Here is a 20285-nt window from a genome sequence, read left to right as displayed (position 1 = left end):
AAACTTTCACAGGTACTATCATTCCCTAAAGGTATCATCCTATATCTTTCTTTCTTTTCTTAGTTAAACTACTTGAGAAATCTCAATTGAAACTGCTGTCTCCAAATTTATCAGTGTTCTCCTAAAAGCCAAATGATGATCTTTTCTTAAGCTGAATTCATATCAACTTGTTTTTCCTTTAACACTGTAGAATATCCTAACCTCTTAAACACTCTCCTCATTCTGAGCTGTGGTGACACTGTTCTCACCTGATTTGCCTCCTACCTGTCCACTTGATTTTCCCAGTCAACTTTGCTTGCTCATCATCCATATCATACCCCCTAACTTGGGAGTATCCACAAAGTTCAGTCTTGGGCCCTCTTTTTTCCCCTCTTCATCATCTCATCAACTTTCATTGGTTTGACTATCAGGTGGTGCAATGAATAGAGAACTGGGTCTGGAGTCAAGAAGACCTGAATTCAAATCCTATCTTAGACACTACTGTGTGACCCACTTAACCCTGGTTTACCTCAGTTTCCTAATCCATAAAATGGGATAAAAAATAGCACCTACCTCCCAGGGTTGTCATGAAAATCAAATAAATAATAAAAAATAATAAAAAAATTCTTAGTATGGGTCTTGATACATAGTAGACAACATATAGATGCTATTTTTAGCTGACATTGTATCCCTGGTGCCCATTACCAACCTGGTGCTAAATAAATTCATATTGAATGAGAATCTCCCCCCCACCACCACCACCACCACACATTTTAAGGAGGAAGCCCAGGTCAGTCATGTCTTCATTGCTTTGCATCTGCCAAACTTTCTCTATATAGCCCCACATAATAAATCTTACTTCCCTTTCTCTGCCTCCTTTCCTTTTCTTCTTCCTTTTATGTGTTATTTTGATACATTAGAATACAAACTCTTGAAGGGCAGGGTCTTTCTTTCTACTTGTATTTGTATTGCCAGAGCCTATTGCCTGGAACATAATAAACCCTTAATAAATGTTTATTGAATGATCAAAACTTGGAATCTAGGCTTGGCAAGAATAGCTTACATTTATGTAATACTTCATAATATTTTTCCCATGTCACATTTTGGAGAATTGTGTGATTCTCATTTCATATATGAGGAAACAGAGGGTAAGTGCCTTATCCACAAGAATATAACAACAGAGCTATGATTCTTTGATCTGGAAGGGACTTTATAAAGATTAACCACTCCATTTCTTTCATGCTTATTGATGACAAGATTGAGACAGGTTAGACAGCAAAATCTAAGAGAAAGACACTTGAGTTTTGAGTTAGAACTCATGAATTCTAATCCTGACTGCCATTATCCCCTTTCTAATCCCCTCACTGGAATTTAGTTTCATCATCTTAGGTATCTTCCACCCTAAATTTATGAACCTAAGTAATGAAACGATGATTTTGCCTAATTTAGCCATACAGCTAGTAATTGAAGTGAGTAGTTAACTGGGTGTTATCCACACCCTAATTTCACATTTTGACTGAATTCTTTGACTTAAGGATGGCTGGCTGGTATAGTGAATAGAGATCTGAGCTTAGATCAGAAAGACTCATTTTCATGAGTTCAAAACCAGACTTAAAAACTTACTGGTTGTGTGACCCCAGGCCTCAGTTGCCTCAGTTTCCTATTCTGTAAAATGAACTGGAGAAGGAAATGACAAACCACTCCAGTATCTTTTGCCAAGAAAATCCCAAATGGGATCACAATTGAAATGGCTGAACTATACCATGGATTTAATCACCAAACATTCTCTTTTTCTGTGCAGAAGTCACTGGAGGTCAAATTGGCATCAAAATTTTAAATTCATATTTTCAGTCTCAAGATCCATAATCTTTCTTTACTATAGAACCATGTACTTAGTTATGGAATCAGGTCCAAAAATTGGCACTCAAGATATCCTTTCTTCTCCAGATTCACTCCCTAGTAAACATTCTGTATGCACTCAAACTCATACATTTGTTGAAAGTAGATTTTTAAGAGAATATAACCGACTACTTTGTGATATATTTCTGATTATCCTTCATTTTTTTCTCTATGACACTGAAATACTGAATGCCTCTTGGTACCTCCTTTCGTTTAATCATTTTATAGTTGCAACAAAAAAACCTCAAAGGACTCTGAATAGTTCAAGAAACTCACCCACTTCTCTGTATCTTGTTTAATAAGGCACATATCAAGCAATGGACTTAAAAAAAAAGATATCCTTTTGGTTTTTATTTTCTTTGTTTTTTAGTTGAACTAAATAAATGCTTGTTTGTTCAAGTTTGGGCCATCAGGTGGCGCAGTAGATGGAGTGCCGGACCTGGAGTCAGGAAAACTCGTCTTCCTGAGTTCAAATCCAGTCTCAGATTCTGGAGAAAGTCACTTGAGGCAATTCTGCTGGCCTCAGCTTCCTCATCTGTAAAATGAACTAGAGAAGGATTGGAAAACCACACCAGTATCTTTGCCCAAATAACTTCCCCCCCCCAAAAGCAGTCAAACCCCAAATGGGGTCAGGAAGAGTCTGGTATAGTATAAGTAGCTGTACTAAAGGCCTTTGTAGTAGTTAAAGAATCCTTTTTCTCTGTCTAAATATATATATACCTCTTTCTGTCTATGTTCCTTACCTGATCTTACTAAAACTCTGGGTCATGTATCTCAGTAGGAAAAACTATATATATATGTATATATATATATATATATATATACATATATATGTATGTGTATATATATGTGTATATATATATATGTCATTTTTGGAATTATGAGACAGATATACATCCAATACCTATTAATGACATGTCACTCTCTTTTGAGTAGAAAAATAAAACACATTTTACCTGTCTGTCTGCTGTCTGTAACCTGTGCTTGCTTATGTATGCAGCAATTAACAAAAACCCTGAAAATTCTTGCCTCTCTCTCTCTCATTCTGTGTGTGTGTGTGTGTGTGTGTGTGTGTGTGTGTGTGTGTGTGTGTGTGTTTCAATTTCTGCCTGTCTTTCAGGGGAAGCTAGGTGGCACAGTGAATAGAACACTGGCCTTGGAGTCAGGAGGACAGGAGTTTCAATCCAGCCTCAGATACTTGCCGCTTACTAGCTGATTGCCTTGCATTCAGGGCCACCTCCAATCTCGATTCATATCTAGCCACTGGACCCAGATGGCTCTGGAGGAGAAAGTTAGGCTGATGATTTAGCCAGTACCTCCTCACTCAAATCCAATTCTTGATGTCTTGGTCTTCTTCGAGAATGAAGGACAAGCATCATGTCTTTCTCTGTCTCTCTGTCTCTAATCTCCCTGTTTCTCTGTCTCTGTCATCTTCTTCTTATTTTCCTCCCCTCCATCCCAAACTTCACAACCTCAAAGAAATATATTGATTGTTTTTTATATGGTTCTAGGGATAGTGGTAAAAAGAGAATAATTAATGACTGGAGATTGCCTGCATCTCCTCAACATGGTTGTCTGTCTTTCCTGGGATTCTCAATTTAGCAGAAATGGCAGAGAACCTGAGTTTATAGCTATAGTTCATGTGCTTAGTCCTACCCTATCCAAGAAAGAGGTCAGACACAAAGAAGAGCAAAATCAAATTTCTCCCAGCTCTCAGGAAGCTTACATTCTAACAGGTAAATAGCCATGTAAAATCAAGATATATGCATGATAAATTGGAGCTCACTTAGGAAGAAGAGACTAATTAAGGAAACTGAGAAAGGTTTCTTGCAGAAAGAAGGACTTTACAGAAAACTTCAAGGAATCCAAGGAAATCAGTCAGAGATAAGCAAGAATACTACAGGCAAGAGGAACAGTCAGTGGTAGGCAAAGAAAAGCTGTGGCTGTCCTGCTTTCTCCAAGAGGATCAATGACATCACAAGGATATGAGTAAAAATAAAGTCATCAACCTCACTCTCTCTTCTGGAGTTATCAAAGTCTAGCGGTGAGACAAATGACAAGATGACTAGCAATGGCCCAGGATGTAGTGATGACCTCAGCCTTTTAAAATTAAGATCTTTCCCAGGTAAAAGAGCAGCAAGGAGGCCAGTTTCACTGTATTGTACAATACACAGAAGAGGAAAAAAAGCATAAAAAGACTGGAATTTACTGAGTAAGGGAATGACATGGTCAGACATTCTTTAGGAAGATCACTTTGGCAGCTGAGTATAAGATAACAAGTTACTTGGCCTTGACTGCCTCACAACCAAGGCCATCTTCAGTCATCCTGATCCATATCTGGTCACAGATGGTTCCAGAGGAAAAAGTGAGGCTGGTGACTGAGCCCAGGACTCCATCACTCAAATCCAATTCATGTGCTTGTCATGGTATCACCTCCCTGATAGCATGATCTTCAAGAAAGGACAAGCAGCAGAAGCAGCAGCAGCTTGGAGTAGAGAGACTAGAGCTAAGCAGACCAATAAGATAGTACAGGGGTGAGGCCCTAACAGTTGGGTAACAGCTATGTCAGAGGAGAAAAAGGGGCACATAAGAGAGACACTGTAGAAACAACAGAACTTGGCAAGATTGGAAAGAGAAGGTGAGAGAGGGTCAGGCAATCAACAAACATTGATAAAGTCCCTAACAGGCATCCGGTACTGTGATAAGCATTAGAAACACAAAGAAAGAGGAAAAAAAAAAGACTCATGCTCCTAAGGAGCTCACAGTGTAATGTAGGAGACAATCTACAAAAAAACTATGTACAAACAAGATATCAGTAGGATAAATTAGAAATAATCTCAGAGGGAAAAGTGAAGGAGGACAAGAAATGGCTTTATGCAGTGGGACTTGTAAGGAGGCCAGGGAAGCCAGGAGGCAAAGATAAGAAAAATAGTTCTTAGGCATGGAGAACAGTGAAAATTTGTGAATTGAGAGATGGAATGTAGTGATTTTTATATTTGATCCTAGAGGTAAAAGAGATTCATTGAAGTTTATTGAATAGATGATTGATGATCAGACCTATGCTTAAGATAAATTTGATAATCAGTGCAGAATAAACTAGAATGATAAGAGCATGGAGGCACACATCTGTCTGTGATGATGGCAGTGTTAGAGAAAAGGGGTATATCTGAGAGATATTGCAAAGGTATAAAAAACAAGACATGATACCTGATTGGATGTCATTTGGGGGAGTAAGGAATAAGTAGGAGAGTGAGGAATAAATAGGAGAGTAAGGAGACAAGGTTGTGACTGGGAGAATAAAATAAAATTGGTAACATGCAAAACATCTTTTCTTGATAATAATTCTCCAGAATTCTGTGATGTTTTGTGCAATCTCAACCAAAAAAACCAGTGATTTCAGATAATATTCACTTTTCATAAAGCATGAAATATATAGCACCATAAATAATGGACAGCAAATAAAATTCTTAAAACCAAAATGTTTTTCTTTAACCTGAATCTTACCTTCCTTCCAGTATATCAGATAGCAATGTGAGGATATTATACTTACAACATCTCAACTTTGACTGTCCTCTGAAAAACCAAGGGAGAATTACTGAGATGTTAGTCAGTGCTGTCAAAAGATGCCAAGATTGTTGATCAACATCACCTCTGACACTTTGTCCTTCACCAACATGAAGGGCTCACCAGTTGTCCTTCTACCAGTGGAGTATAGGGTTAGAGCTGGAAAAATTTAGCTAGAAAGTCACCTAGGTCAACCTGGTTATTTTACAGATGAGGAAATTGAGGACCAGAAAGTCATTACCATGAAATTATATCTCTAGAGCTAAAAGGGACCTCAGAGACCTGGTGAAAAACAATAAAACACAAAAAGGAGGCAGAGATCCCTAATAACTTAGGGGATAAGGCTGGAAATGTTGATACAGTGAATACCTTAATAACCATTTTCCAACAGCAGTAGTAGCTTTAATTCTCTTTCATTTCGCTGAATATCTAACCTGGCCAATTTAGACTTCTCCCTGGACCTGGATCTATTCAGTAAGGTTAAGAATTAGGGGCAGCTAAGTGATGCAGTAGATAGAACACTGACCCTGGAGTCAGGAGGATTTCAGATCCTGAGTTCAAATGTGGCTCAGACACTTAATACTTAGCTGGGTGATCTTGGGCAAGTCACTTAACCCCACTGCCTTGCAAAATTTTTTTTTAAAAAACCAATTTAACAGGATTAGAACTGGAGACAACAAGAAATTATGACTATCAAGTGCCTGGTTAATTTTAAAAACACCTGAATTCTTTACAAAATTATTTTACTTACTTCAATTATCACAATAATTCTTACTTATTATATAATTATAATATCCCAGTTATTATCATTTCACTTATTATATTACAATAATATTATATAATAAATAATATATTATTGTTATACTAAAAGGGAAAACCGAAGAATAGGCGAATAAGGCAGTTGGTGGTGCTGTGGATAGAATATTGAACCTGAAGTCAGGAACACTATTCTTCTTGAGTTCAAATTTGACTACAGATACTTATTAGTTGTGTGACCCTGGACAAGTCATTTCTACCCTGTTTGCCTCAGGTTCCTTTTTTGTAAAAGTAGTTGGAGAAGGAAAATGGCAAAGCACTCTAGTATCTCTGCCAACAAAACCTCAAATGGGTCACAGAGTCAGACATGAGTGAAACAATAAAGGTAACCCAATGGGTAAGACTGCTGGATGGTTCAAATTTCATTTTGCTCATTAGCTGCCTGAGCAAATCATTTAGTCCTCTTCCAGTATTAGTTTTCTCATTTGCCAAATGGGAATAATAACACCTACCTGAAACAGTTGTGACTTTCATTTGAAACTATCTATACAATACTTTCAAGCCTTCAAAATACATTGGAGGGAGATCTGTCCATGAGTGGGAATAGATATTTAGTAATACCACCACTTATCTGAGAAGATATTAAGTTACGGACTAGACTTTTAGAACCATTTTAATGTGACCCTGCTGTTTTGGCCCCTTTGTACCTACCACCTTGGTACTGTGGCAGGGATAGCTCTGAGTTCAACTACTTTCTCTAAGTTAAACTGTGTGGCCTTGAGCAAGTCACTACTTGCTAGTTGTGTGACCCCAGGCAATTCACTTAACCCATTTGCTTCAGTTTCCTCAACTGTAAAAAGATAACCTACCTCCCAGGGTTATTGTGAAGATCAAATAGATAATAATTGTAATTTGCCTACCACACAGTATTTACCATATAAATGTTATCTATTATTATTATATTTATTAAACCTTGCTGGGCTTTGTTTCCAGACTAGGTGACCCCTAATGTCCCTTCCAGGTATAAATCATCCATGATTCTCTTCATTGTAGTTTGCCTGAGGAAAGCATGAAATATATAGCACCATAAATAATGGACAGCAAATAAAATTCTTAAAACCAAAACGTTTTTCTTTAACCTGAATCTTACCTTCCTTCCAGTGTATCAGATAGCAATGTGAGGGTATTATACTTACAACATCTCAACTTTGACTGTCCTCTGAAAAACCAAGGGAGAATTACTGAGATGTTAGTCTCAGACAGAAATTGCCCAGAAAAGTTTTCTCATAAGCCAAGAAGTCCAGTACTATGAAAAGTGCCATGGGGGGGGGGGGGGTAGAGGGATGGGAAGACTTTTGAGGCTTGGAGGCTCATTTTAGGACCAGAGTTCCAGGGATTTATTTCTAGAAACCTCACTTTAAGCTGAGGTTTTGAGCAATTGGGTTATTTAAATTTTAATTTGGGGGGCGGCTAGGTGGCGCAGTGGATAGAGCACAGACCCTGGAGTCAGGAGGACCTGAGTTCAAATCCGACTTCAGACACTTAGTAATTCCCTAGCTGTGTGGCCTTGGGCAAGCCACTTAAACCCATTGCCTTGCAAAAATACTAAAAAAAAAAAAATTCAATTTTGGCAGCGGCGGGGTGGGCAAGGAAAGGACAAGGATGTCAGGAATGTGCTTGACTGTTTCAGCACCGTTTTCTGGAGCTGTCCTCTGCCGCCCCGGGCAGGCTTGGCCCCCCGGCTGGGTCACTCCGGTGGGTGGGCGCCCCGCTGCACCAGCACAGGGCCCCCTCCCCCCGGCTGGGCAGCCCGGGGCACTGCGGCCGCGGAGGGCAGAGCTCGGCCCGGCGCTCCCCAAGGGCCAGGTGGGGGCCAGGCCCGGGCGAGGGCGCCGCTGGGGGCCGCCCGTGCGCTCCGGCTGGGCGCTGCGAGGCACCGAGCCGGCGGCGGCCGAAGGCGCGGGGAGGAGTGCGGCACGAGCGGCGGCGCCGGGGCCGCGAGGCAGGCAGGCAGGCGCGCCGCAGCCGCAGCCGCGCTCCGCTGCCCCCGCCCCGGCCCCCGCCCGCGCCCCCAGGCCGCCCCGGCGGCGGGCGGGGAGGCAGCCCCGGTCCCACCCCACCTCTCCGCCCCGCTCCCCCCACCCACCCCACCCCCACCCCCAGAAGAGTCTTCGGAGCGGCGGCGGCGGCGGCGGGGCCAGCGCGGCCGCGGAGACGGCAGCAGACGCCGGGAGCCGCGCCGGGTCCAGCACCGCCCATGGCGAAGGAGAAGAAGAGGGCTCAGCTCGAGCTCCTGCACCGAGACGGCAACCAGCTGTGCGCGGACTGCGGGGCACCGGGTAGGCGGAGGGCAGGGGGCCGGGGGGCCGGGGCTCGGGGGGCCGGGGGGCCGGGGGGCCGGGGCTCGGGGGGCCGGGGCGCCGGGGCTCGGGGGGCCGGGGCGCCGGGGCGCCGGGGCTCGGGGCGTCGGGGCTCGGGCCAGCCCTTTCTGCCAGACCGCCGGCCAGCATCTACCTGTCTGCCTGCCTGGGGTGGGGACCACCTGGGACTCTCCCCCCACCCCCACCCCTCTGAGATCTGGGGGCCTTTGGGCATGGGGGAGGGGGCAGCTCTTCCCTCCACTCACACACCTTCCAGGGAGGGGGGTGGTGGACGCCTCTGGCAGACCTCTCCCAGTCCCCGCCCTTACCCCTGGCTACCGTTCTTTCTCCTCTAGACTGCGGGGGTCCTAACCTCACCTTTCCCACTCCCTCAGGGGCGAGGGCCCTTCCTGCCGCCCCCTAGAGGGAAGGTCATAGCCTGGAAACTGGGAGCGCTGCACCTGCTTGCCCCTTCCCCGCTTTGGGGGAGGAGGACGGGCAGGTCAGGTGTATTCACCTAATCACCGCTCCTCTAGGTGCTGAAACTGCCTTCTCCTGGAAGTTTCTCCTTCCCTTTAGGGTATGGAAGTTGCTGGTTCGGATGGTGACTGGGGGAAGGGAGACTGCCCTCAGCACCGTGCCCTGACGGGGTTCCCTGATGGGATTCCCTGGAACCCCCATCTCTCCCTCGCCTTCCTTCTTCCTTTCCTTCTCCCTCCACTCCCTCCCCCCCTCCGATGCGTGTTCGGCTTTCACCCACTGCCCCATTGCAAAACAGTAGCTCCACAGAAAAGAGGAAATCGCGGCGGGGTGATTAGGGAGGAGGCTGTCTGAGTCCCACGAACGTCCAGCTCAGGAGAGGAAGAAAGGGTGTAACCAACTCCTGGCCATCCTTCCCATCCTGAGTCTGAGCCTGAGCTTGACTACCTCTTTGGGAAAGGGGTGGGGGAAGAAATAAGAGCATCCTTCCCTTCCCCACTCCCCATTTTGAAGGGCTGCAGCATTTTGGAGACAGCTAGGAGTTTACCTGTATCCCTGGGCCTACCTGGAGATGTTATCTGAAAGGACCAACCCCAAAGGATGCTCACGAAGAGCCCGTGAACTTGTTTTCCATTAACTGCAGGAGAGTAGCATCTTGTTCTAATGGGAAGAGAACTCAATGTCACAAAACCTAGTTCAGAACCTGACTGCCATTATACCGGCGCTGTGAACTCGAGCAAGTTGCTTGGCTCAAAAGACAATGGATTTTCTCATTAAGAAAGTGAGAGGGTTGATGGAAAACAAATTCACAGGCCCTTATTCCAACCCTAACATTCTGTGGGATTCTGTAAGAGAAAAGACTTTGGAGGCTTTAAGGCAAGAAAAGCTTTTGAGGTCATTTAGGCAATGAGGTGATGTAGTGTGTAGAGCGTTGGGCCTACAATCGGTGAGTTTAGATCCAACCTCAGAAACTTCCTAGCTGTGTGACCTTGGGAAATTCACTTAACTTCTTTCTGCCTCAGTTTCCCTAACTGTAGAATGGAGAGAATAATGAAAGTATTTATCGAATAAGGTTGTTATAAGGATCAAATGAGATGTTTGTAAAGCACTTGTCACATGTAGTAGGCACTTAATGAACGCTTGAATTCCCTTCCTCACCTTCCTTAAGTTAGCTCCCTTATTTTATCCCAGGGATTATGGCAAAAAAGCATTTATTAAGTGCCCTGTGTCCCAGGAACTGTGTTAAGTGCTAGACATTGTGCTAAGCACTAGACATATGGGCCTTGCCCAAGGTCACACAGGTAGTAAATGGCAAAGTCAGGATTTGAACCCAAGTCCTTTGACCCCAAATACAGAAAGAACTCTTTACCATCAGTCAGCTAGCATTTATTCAGTACTTGCTGTGTACTAGGCATTGTGTTTTCACAGTGGGCTACATAGCACAGGGGTTGCAAAGAAAGGTAAAAGACATACCCTGCTTTCAGGAAGCTCACAATTTGAGAAGGGAGACAACCTATAAACAATTATATACAAACAAGATATAGAGTTTAAGTTAGAAATAATTGAGAGGGAAGGCACCAACGTTTTTTACTTAACCATGTTGCCTCAGTGATCCCCATCCCCAAGCCCACCAAGGCATTCAGGGTCCATCCTAACTAGGGAAGAGGATATAGAGCCTTCTCCATCACTCCCCTTCTTCTGCCATGACCTCTAGGGGCCCAGACTCTGTGGAGGCTAGAGTGTTGAGTTGGACCAATTACAGCTATACCCTTATAGAGTATGGAGGCTTTTATTGAGTTCCTCTGGGAGACAGTCACCCGACAGCCAGAAGCTCTCATACTTGCTATGGCTTCCAGAGAGGTCTTCCCAGTAGGTTCTGTCTGATGGAGTTGGCAGTTTTCCCCATTTTCCCTGTGCCCCCTTCATCCCTGACAGTCTCCCTGTCCTTATTTAATGTGCCTCTGGGTATAGGGATGATGAAGGCAAGGCACAGTTGTTTAGTAGGATTGTCTGAATGGAAACAGTAAGTGTCAATAACTTATCAGTACTACCAGGCCTGATCTTTATACCATAGGGTCGGGGGGAAGGAGGGTAAGAAGAGTGGAAAGTTGATGGAAAAAGCAGAACCAGTCCTGGACCATGTTTCGATAACAGAAATGACAGGTGGTTTTATAATCCTTTTCCCCTTCTCCCCAGAGAAGGCTCATTACACTTGGCTATCTTTGTTCAGTGGTCCAAACCTGTAATTTCAACAATGTGGGGAACTATCTATGGACATTCCTTTTACTGAGTCAGAGCTTGAACACTTTTCTTACTTAGCATCTTAAGAAATTGGGATGGGAGTGGGGGTGGTGGACACTGATTGCCTAAGTGAGTTACCCATGGTCACAGAAACAGGATTTGAATTCAGATCTGTTAGACTCCCTTTTGATACCATATACCATGCAGCCTGTCCAATAGCACTTTACATATGAGCCTCAAAACAACTATGGGAGATAGGTGCCATTATCCTGTTTGCAGATGAGGAACTGAAGATGAGGAAGGTGAAGGGATATGACCAGGGTTACACAGGTAATAAGTGATACTCAGGTCTTCCTCACTCCAAGTCCAGGACTCTACCCACTTTGTCATCATGTAGCTGTGTATTTATATATGTATATATATATATATATATATATATATATATATATATATATATATACACACACACACATATATATATAATCTTATGTTCACATAAATATATAAATATACACATAAATGTGCATGTATCGTGATTACACACTTCCAAGTAGGCTCAAGGATGCAGGCCAAATTCTACCTGTTCAGAATGATCTAAATATACATGTACACAGACACTTGTGTACATATACATGATGCATTATATACCTGCATATACATATATTTATTATTTCTTAATTAATTATATATTATGTGTACACTTAAACACATACACATGCATTTATACATACATATACTTGAATATATATATTACGTATGTATGTATGTATGTATGCTGTAATTTTATTGGGAATATCACTCACTGGCATAGATTGCAACCAATCATCTGTGTGTGATTCTTCTCTATGACTTTCCATAAATCCTCCATAGAAAATGAGCCCAATGTCTTGGAAGCTTTGCTCTCATTCTTTTACTATTCTGCGGATATCACTGAAACCAACCCTGGGCTGTTCTTCTGCTATTCCTCATTCTGATGATATGAACAGCCCAACCCCTTATCTAGTCATGCATGCATGGCCTTTGTCTTCTGCCTCACTTACTTCTCACATGTAAATCAGTCATCATTTCTAATAGAATGCATCCTGCTTTCACTTTACTACATATGGCTCTACTGCTGAGTCAAAGGACCTGAGCCTCAGTCCTATCTCTGATGCTTAATACCTGTGGTATGACCTTGGGCAAGTCACTAAACCTCAGTTTTCCTCTGGACTAGAAGGTCTCAGGTTTCTTCTAACTTAACTTCTTGATCCTTGCCATCTCAAACCAAACTCACAGGGGTATAGTGGAGTCACACAATCCTGACAGTGTTTGTTATAAAATCCCTGACCATTGACCTCTTTTGAATGAGAGTGTGCCCTCCCCTTCCCAACCCCAGAAAAAGTTATCTCGAACTTTCTCCCTTCCTGCCTTGTTATGTGATTGTTTCAGCTGTAGGTCTGTGATCCCATCATCCTCCCAGCTATTGAGTTTAGGGGGCAGAAATTTTGGGATCTGAGTTGGAGGAGGGAATAAAATAAACACATGGCGAAATTCACTTTGATATGTCTAAGTAAATGTATTTAAAAATTGTTGTTTTTTTAAATGTATACACACAGAGAGATCCATATATGATGTCTCAAAAATCTTTGTGGTTTTAAATCTTTAGTTGCTTAAAGCTGCATTAAGACTTTTGGGACATTCTACATTTAGCAGTGACCCTGGAACTAGACCTAGCAGGGGTGAAATGAATATATCTTGAGAACATTATTCATAGCCACAAAATAATTATTAAGAGAGAGAATCAACCAAATGGTGCAAGATCTCAAGGTGTTCTTTTGGAGAGTTGTGTAACATATTTTTAGCCTTGGGAAAGCTTGTAGATGGAAGGGAGGGAGATACCAATACTGGGCTCTACTTAGGCATCCCTACCCTACCCTACAATGCTCCTCCATCAAAATCTAGAGTGGTAGAAATTGGGTGAGTTGGAGAACTAAGAATGCAGAGAAAGTAAAGTTGATAGCAGAACAGATAGATGAAAGAGAGGTTTATTTTTAAAAGTCTGTCTGAGGGCAGCTAGGTGGTGCAGTAGATAGAGCACCTACCTGGAGTCAGGTGTACCCGAGTTCAAATTCGGCCTCAGACACTTAATAATTACCTAGCTGTGTGGCCTTGGGCAAGCCACCTAACCCCATTGCCTTGCCCCCCCCCCAAAAAAAAAACCTAAAAAAAAAGTCTGTCTGATTCACTTGTGTGTTGATGAGAAGCCAGGCCCTCATCAATTTTTAGATTTTACCCAGAGACAAACTTAGCAGAAATTCCTATTTCTCCATTTCTTCTTGCCACCACCTCACTACCCCCCAAAACTGTATTTCAACTTGTCCAAAGAGTATGGCAGGGGCAGCTAGGTGGCGCAGTGGATAGAGCACCAGCCTTGGAGTCAGGAGTACCTGGGTTCAAATCCGACCTCAGGCACCAATTACCTAGCCGTGTGGCCTTGGGCAAGCCACTTAACCCCATTGCCTTGCAAAATCTAAAAAAAAACAAAAACAAAAACAAAGAGTATGGCATGCCAATATGGGAGACTGAGATGAAGGGGAAAGCAAACAGGTCATGTCTTTGGCCTAAATTCATTGAAGGGACACTCAATCAGGTAGATTTTGTATTCTGTACCTGAACAAGTATACATTTGCTATTAGGAAACTGTTTCTTCTGTGCATGCAAGTTACTCAGCCCATTTCCTTTCTCCGTGAGGGGCAATATCTGCACCTTTGATTAATCTATTTTTGCCTAAGAGGATGCAAAGTTCACCTTATGTCCCTCTCCTCCCCCTAGCAGTTGTGATAATCATGGCGGTAGGAAACCCAGCCCTTGATACTTGGGTTTATGCAGTAAACTGGGCTGACTCATGGAATGAGCTGCATTGTGCGTCAGCAAAAGAATGCATCCAGGGCTTCCACCCCCAGGGCTCACCTCTGGGCAGAGTCTGGTACTGTGGTCTCCTGCCCAGTTCTCTGTTTTTGTGTAAGATGCTCTGGAGGTAAATGCTGTCTGGGCGAGGGGGTTCACATCAGAAATCCAGAGGAAGGAAGTAGGATTCACCAGATGTCCCTCCTCCTGTGCCTCTCTGCCTGATGCTTTCTGGGAGACAGCATCCACCCCCATCAGTCCCTGATGTGCTTGTCTGCCCTTTTCAAATATCGAAAAGGATTCCTTAAAGTGGGACGGATATATTACTCATTGGTAGAGTAGGTGGTCCCCTCTATTGTGTGATTTTGGGGGGTGCAGGGAGGGTTAGCTACTGCCAAGAACTTTGGTGGAGGGGTATGTGGGTACACACAAATATATGTATGTCTGTGTATACATACATATATACATACATACACATGCCCATATATACACATATATGCATGCATATATTCAGTCAAAGATAAGGGGATTTCCAGAGGAGAGGAATAGAAAAGAACACAGTAAGTGAGATGAGGCTGCAGTATATTTCTGATTCAAGGTGATCCCCCATTTGTGGAATGTATCCCTTCCTCACATCTGCTTTTGTGATTCCTAGCTTCCTTTAGAGTAGGAATTCTCAACTTTTGGGGGAGTCATGGACCCCTTTGCCAGCCTGCTGAAGCCTAAGGACCCTCCTCAGGAGAATGTGTTTTCTTCGGTTTTGAGACTGGCTCTCCCCATCTTGCCTAGGCTGGAAGTAGAGCAGCTGCTCGTGGCTCTGATCCCAATATCGATCCGCACTAAAGCCTTAACCTGCTCTACTTTTCTAACTTGGGAGGACTTACTGCTCCTTAGACATTCTGGTGATCCCGCCCCACATCCCCAGGGGTCTCATTCTATTGGTGCCTAATTTAGTTCAATCATCCAATCAGCTTGAGCAGCTCAGAGCTTCCAAACACAAGTGACCCACCCTCCTGAACTTCCCCAGTAGGAGAGATTAAGTTTTTCACCATTCCATAATGTTGTTTTTAATTGCATATTTAGGATTACAAAGGAAACTAATTACCATTGAACTAAAGATGTGATTTTATTCCCATTCAAGTCACAGTCTTCCTGAAATCTATCCACAGATCCCAGGTTAAGATCCAACCCCCTGCTCTAGAATTTAGCTTGGTTACTGCCCACTTTGAGACCTTTATTGATTCCTGGGATTACTTTATTCTTCAGTTATTCTTCAATCACAAGACACATTCCAGATGTGCAGAGAAAACTCTCCTCAGATTTCAGGGCAGATCTGTCTGAGCAAATTTTAGGGTGAGGTAAAAGATTAGAACTAACAATGACTCCCCTTTCTTGCCCTACCAACACCAACCGTGCCTTTGTCTCAACTGGCTCCTAACACCGTATTTGCCACATAATACTTAATGTATATTTACTGATGGATTGAACTGGACCAGTTGTTTTTTGTTAATTTTTGTTGTTGTTCAGTAGTTTTTTTTATTGACTGACTCTTCATGACTTCATTTGGGGTTTTCTTATTAGAGATATGAAATGGTTTGCCATTTCCTTCTGCAAGGAAACTGAAGTAAATTGAATGAAGTGACTCAACCAGGGTCACACAGCTAGTACATGTTTGAAGCTGCATTTGAACTCAGGTCTTCCTGAGCCCAGACCTGGAACTATATCCTCTTCATCACCTACCTGGCCCATCTTAAAATTACTTTGTGTTAACTTGCATATCACTTGCATTTACTTTTCCATGTACATTATTCCATTCCCTCACTAGAATGTTAACTACTTGAGGAAAGAACAGGTTTTTTTTTTTTATTTTCTTTCCTCATTACCTGGCACTGAGCAGTATCTAGGATCTAATGGATGCTTAATAAGTATTTGTTTGAATTGAATTTGTTAAAGTGTCTCCCCTGAAATGTTTTGATGACTTAGAGTATCTTTCATTTAGGAATTGGCACTGATTCGAATGAAGACAAAGTGGCATAGGGCAGTGGGAAGATAGCTGAATAAAGATTCTTGAACTCCAGTCTTGACTCTGTTACTAATTTGCTTTGTGACTCTGAGCTAGTCACTTTTCTCTGGGCCTGGGTTTCCTCTTCAGTGAAATCATATTAGATGATTTCTGAGGCCCTTTCAACTCTTAAAACCCCAAGATTCCAGATTCTGAATTAAAAAGTTTCTGAATTCCACTACCAGTGGGAGAACTGCAGGACCCTGCCTGCTCAGGACTTCCAGGGAGGAGCTGTGTTAGAGAGATTTTCTGCCCATTTTCTGCCTCTCAATATTGAATTACCATATTAGCAATGGCTTCATGTCTAGTTCCCAGCACGTGTGGCACCCTATCAAACTGGGTGGCCTTTTCTAAATCATGTGCCTGGTATGTTAGGAGGCCTCTCGGTTTCCCTGGAAAACACTTTCCACCCCAGATCTATCTGATAGGGACTTCAGCTTATGCTGAATCCATCTGATTGGAAACTGAAACTGAATCAGCTACAGCAAATACTGGAATCTGGTGTAAGGGGGGGGGGGAAGATGTGCTATTCTCTGACTTTTCTTACTAGAAAGGAATGAATATGGGATTTCTTCCTCACCACTCTCCATGTGTACACACACACACACACACACACACACACACACACACACACACACGGCTTTGGATTTTTAGTATTTGATGCATATGATGCTCAGTTCTTTTGTACGGGTAGTTAAAAGGGGAAAGATTTTTTTTTTCTGGTGATGGCTTTGTTAGGTTACCCAATTGCTTTAGGGTTTCAACTGAAAAAGCTACTGAACTCTTTGATCTGATCTGATCCCCTTAAACTAAACCCCAGGCTAGATCAAAATCATCGTGGGGGTGGGGGGGAGGGCAAACTATCTAGGCTGGGCTCTCCTACTGACAGGCAGGAAGGGGAGGTACCTATAGTTTAGGGCTGTAATTGTATACAGGACTGGAGGTAGAAGAAAAAAGGGACTCAAAGGCTTTCCCCAGAACACACCCTTTTCCCATTCTATAATGTTAGGGCACACTCACTCTCTTCTCCTCTCCCTCCCTCCCTTTGCATCTCTGTTCTTTTCCTTTCATCCTCTTCTTTTCTCATTCCTTCTCCTTTTCTCTCCTCTCCTCCCTTCCCTCCCCTTCCTTGGCTCTCCTAGCTTTGTACCTCAGCTGCCATTTTTGGAGTATGGGAGGGGAAGGAATCCTGGGAGTGTATAATAGTGAAAGGAGTCATCCATACGGGTCATTTCCTGGCAATGAAAGAGAGAAAATCTGCACCAAGAGCATCAAGGTCAAGATTACAGGTGAAATGCTGCTTAGCAGAGGGTGGCTCCCCTGTTTTTTTCCCACCAATCTGACTTTTCCATTTCCTGTTAGGATGACCTCTGGTGCAGTCCTCAGATATATTAGATGCATATCTAAGAACTTCAGTGGTGTTCTTGTCTCCCTAAAAGCATGTGCTTGGTACCTTCAGGAAAGGACATCGGCTTTATGATCAAAAACTAGGGTTTGTATCTCTCTTCTGACACTTTCAATAAGTTAGTCAAAAAGCATTGATAATGCTCCTACTATGTAAATCCAGACACTATACTAAGTGGGACTGGGTAAATTACAGAGGAAGAAGACACTTTGAAGCCCAGATTCATCTATTAGATGTTGCAGCTAACAGAATTATAGAAACCCTCAGTTTCCTCATCTGGCACATAAAGGGGTGATACTAGGTCCTTTCCTGATCTTTATGTTCCCATATCCTATGGAATCATTCAGTAGGATGATGTTCATTTATTCCTGCATCTGCCTCCTTTCTTTGCCTACCCAGAATCTAACACAATACTTAGCACACAGGAGGAGCTTAATAAATACTTGTTGACTGAGATAAGCTTCAGTTATCTGACTGATTGATCTCCTTCCTCTTCTCCAACTATTGACCTCCTGCTTCCTTTAAAGTGCCATCGAAAATTCCACTTTCTACAGAAAGCCTTCGCCAACCCTTTTTTTTATTTTATTTTATTTTTCCAATTACATACAATGGTAGTTTTTCAATAATCATCCAGCTACAAGTTTGAATTCAGCATTTTTCTACCACCTTTCCTTCCCTCCCCCCTCACCATGGTGGTGAACAGTCTGGGAAAACATTTACAATTGTGTTTTACATATTTCCACATTAGCCATGGCCAGCCCCTCTTAATTCTAGTGTCTTTTTCTGTCAATTCCTATTTATCTTATACATCACTTGTTTATGCATACTTATTTCATGTGCATATTTATATTCATTTCATTTATTTCCTCCATTGGATAGTGAGGTCCTTGAAGGTAGGGACTATCTTTTGCCTCTTTTTGTGTATTATATATTGATTGGTCAGTCAGCTAAATGTTCAGTTGTAATCCCCTAAGGATGTGAAATATGTATTGGGGGGGAGGGCAGGGTAAACTCTTCCAAGTAAGTGAATTTTCCAGATAACTGAAGCTTATCTCTTGAAGAACTAACAGTTTTTGAGTTTTAACCATTTAAATGGAAATCCTTCTATATGCTTCCCTGTGTACTGGGAATTATCTATTTGACAGAAGAAGTTTATTAAAGCTGAGTCTTTGGTCACAAGAATTCATCAGACATGTGTTTTAACCTTTTCTTGATGACTTAGGACAACCATGATGAATACAACTGCTTCCTGAAATACCACTATGGTCATACCTCTTCCCTGATCAAAAAGTGGTCAGTGGGAACACCTTGCCCAATGAGCAAAGCCCGGACTCATTATTTTGGCAGCAGCTCTCCAAATTTTGATCAACTCAACCTTTCTAGAACTACCTAGAAAACCTCTTCTGCTATAGTCAAACTGAATTATTTCCTGTTTCCTGAACGCACATTCTACGTGATACAATGGATAGGTATTCTGACTCTTAAGCAGATAGGGTAAAATGACTTGTTCAGCTCATATAGCTATTTTAAGTTTCTGAGATGGGATTTTAATTAAGTTCTTTCTGACTTCAGGTCCAGTGCTATACCACCAATAGTATTGGTATGTGTTTCTTATCTCCCCATTAGGTTATAAATGTTTGTTTTATATTATTGATATAATTATATATGTATGATGCTTATGTAGAGCCATTGGCCTCTAAATTGTATGACCCTAAGCCATCCCTCTATTGTGTTTCTCACTGATGCCAGGGTGCTCTCTTGTCTCTCATTTCCTGCCTGATTTACATGCCATTGAGATATATACATATATATCTATATATATCTATATCTATATATATATATATATGCCATTTTATTAAGAATCCAGGAATAATTTTATACCTCTGCTTCCTGTTCAGTTCTACACACTTATTGAATGCTTACTGTATGTACAATACTGTGTTGGGCACTGGGGGAAAATACAAAGTGTAGCAATATGGTTTGACGGGAGTGAGTTTTAGGTTTGGAGTTAGTTCTAACTAATAGAAATGTTAATTATTATTCTTATTCTTATTATTTATGCTTAATTCCTTTATATGGTCTGGTTATAATATAGTACATATAATACATGTGTTGTAGTTATAATATACAAAGTAATTAACTATTGTAAAAGAATAGAAATCTATATGTATCATATATAGTATCTCAAAAACTAATCTAGTTCAACTGCCCTCATTTTATAGATAAAGAAACTGAAGCCCTGAAAGGTTAAATGATTTTCCTATTATTTGGAATTTGGGTTTAGGGGAATGGTAAAGAGGGAAGCATGGTAGGGAGAGAAATAATTTACTTGAAGTCCATAAACTATTTTTTCCTTTTTCTTTCCTTCCTTCCTTGCTTCTTTCCTTCCATCCTTCTTTCCCCTTCTCTCTTTGCCTCCCTTCCTCCTTCATCCCTTCCTTTCTTCTTTCCTTTCTTCCCTCTCTCTATCCCTTTTACCTTCCTTCCCTCCCTCCCTTCCTCAATCCATTCCTCCTTTCATTCTTTCTTCATTCCTTCCTTCCCTCCTCCCTTCTTTCTTCCTTTCTTTGTTTGTTCATTCCTTCCCTCCCTCCCTTTTTTTCTCCTTCCCCCAACCCTCCTTCCCTCCCTCTCTTCACTCCTTCTTCTGCCC

At 42.3% G+C, this 20285-nt stretch overlaps 1 protein-coding gene across 1 annotated transcript in view; it reads left to right on the top strand.

Annotated features, from left to right (window-relative positions):
- Positions 1 to 8373: 8373 nt before the first annotated feature.
- The window catches only part of ADAP1 (ArfGAP with dual PH domains 1), a 169561-nt gene continuing 157649 nt past the window's right edge, over positions 8374 to 20285 (top strand). The window contains exon 1 of the mRNA XM_074206129.1: positions 8374 to 8537. Within this exon, the coding sequence (XP_074062230.1) occupies positions 8456 to 8537 (82 nt within the window). The 5' untranslated portion in view covers positions 8374 to 8455. The remainder of the gene's footprint in view (positions 8538 to 20285) is intronic.

The sequence above is a fragment of the Macrotis lagotis genome, chromosome X (genome assembly GCF_037893015.1).
Source record: "Macrotis lagotis isolate mMagLag1 chromosome X, bilby.v1.9.chrom.fasta, whole genome shotgun sequence".
NCBI lineage: Eukaryota > Metazoa > Chordata > Mammalia > Peramelemorphia > Peramelidae > Macrotis > Macrotis lagotis.
Note: the sequence above shows the minus strand (reverse complement) of the source record. Positions and strands in the feature narration are given on the sequence as shown.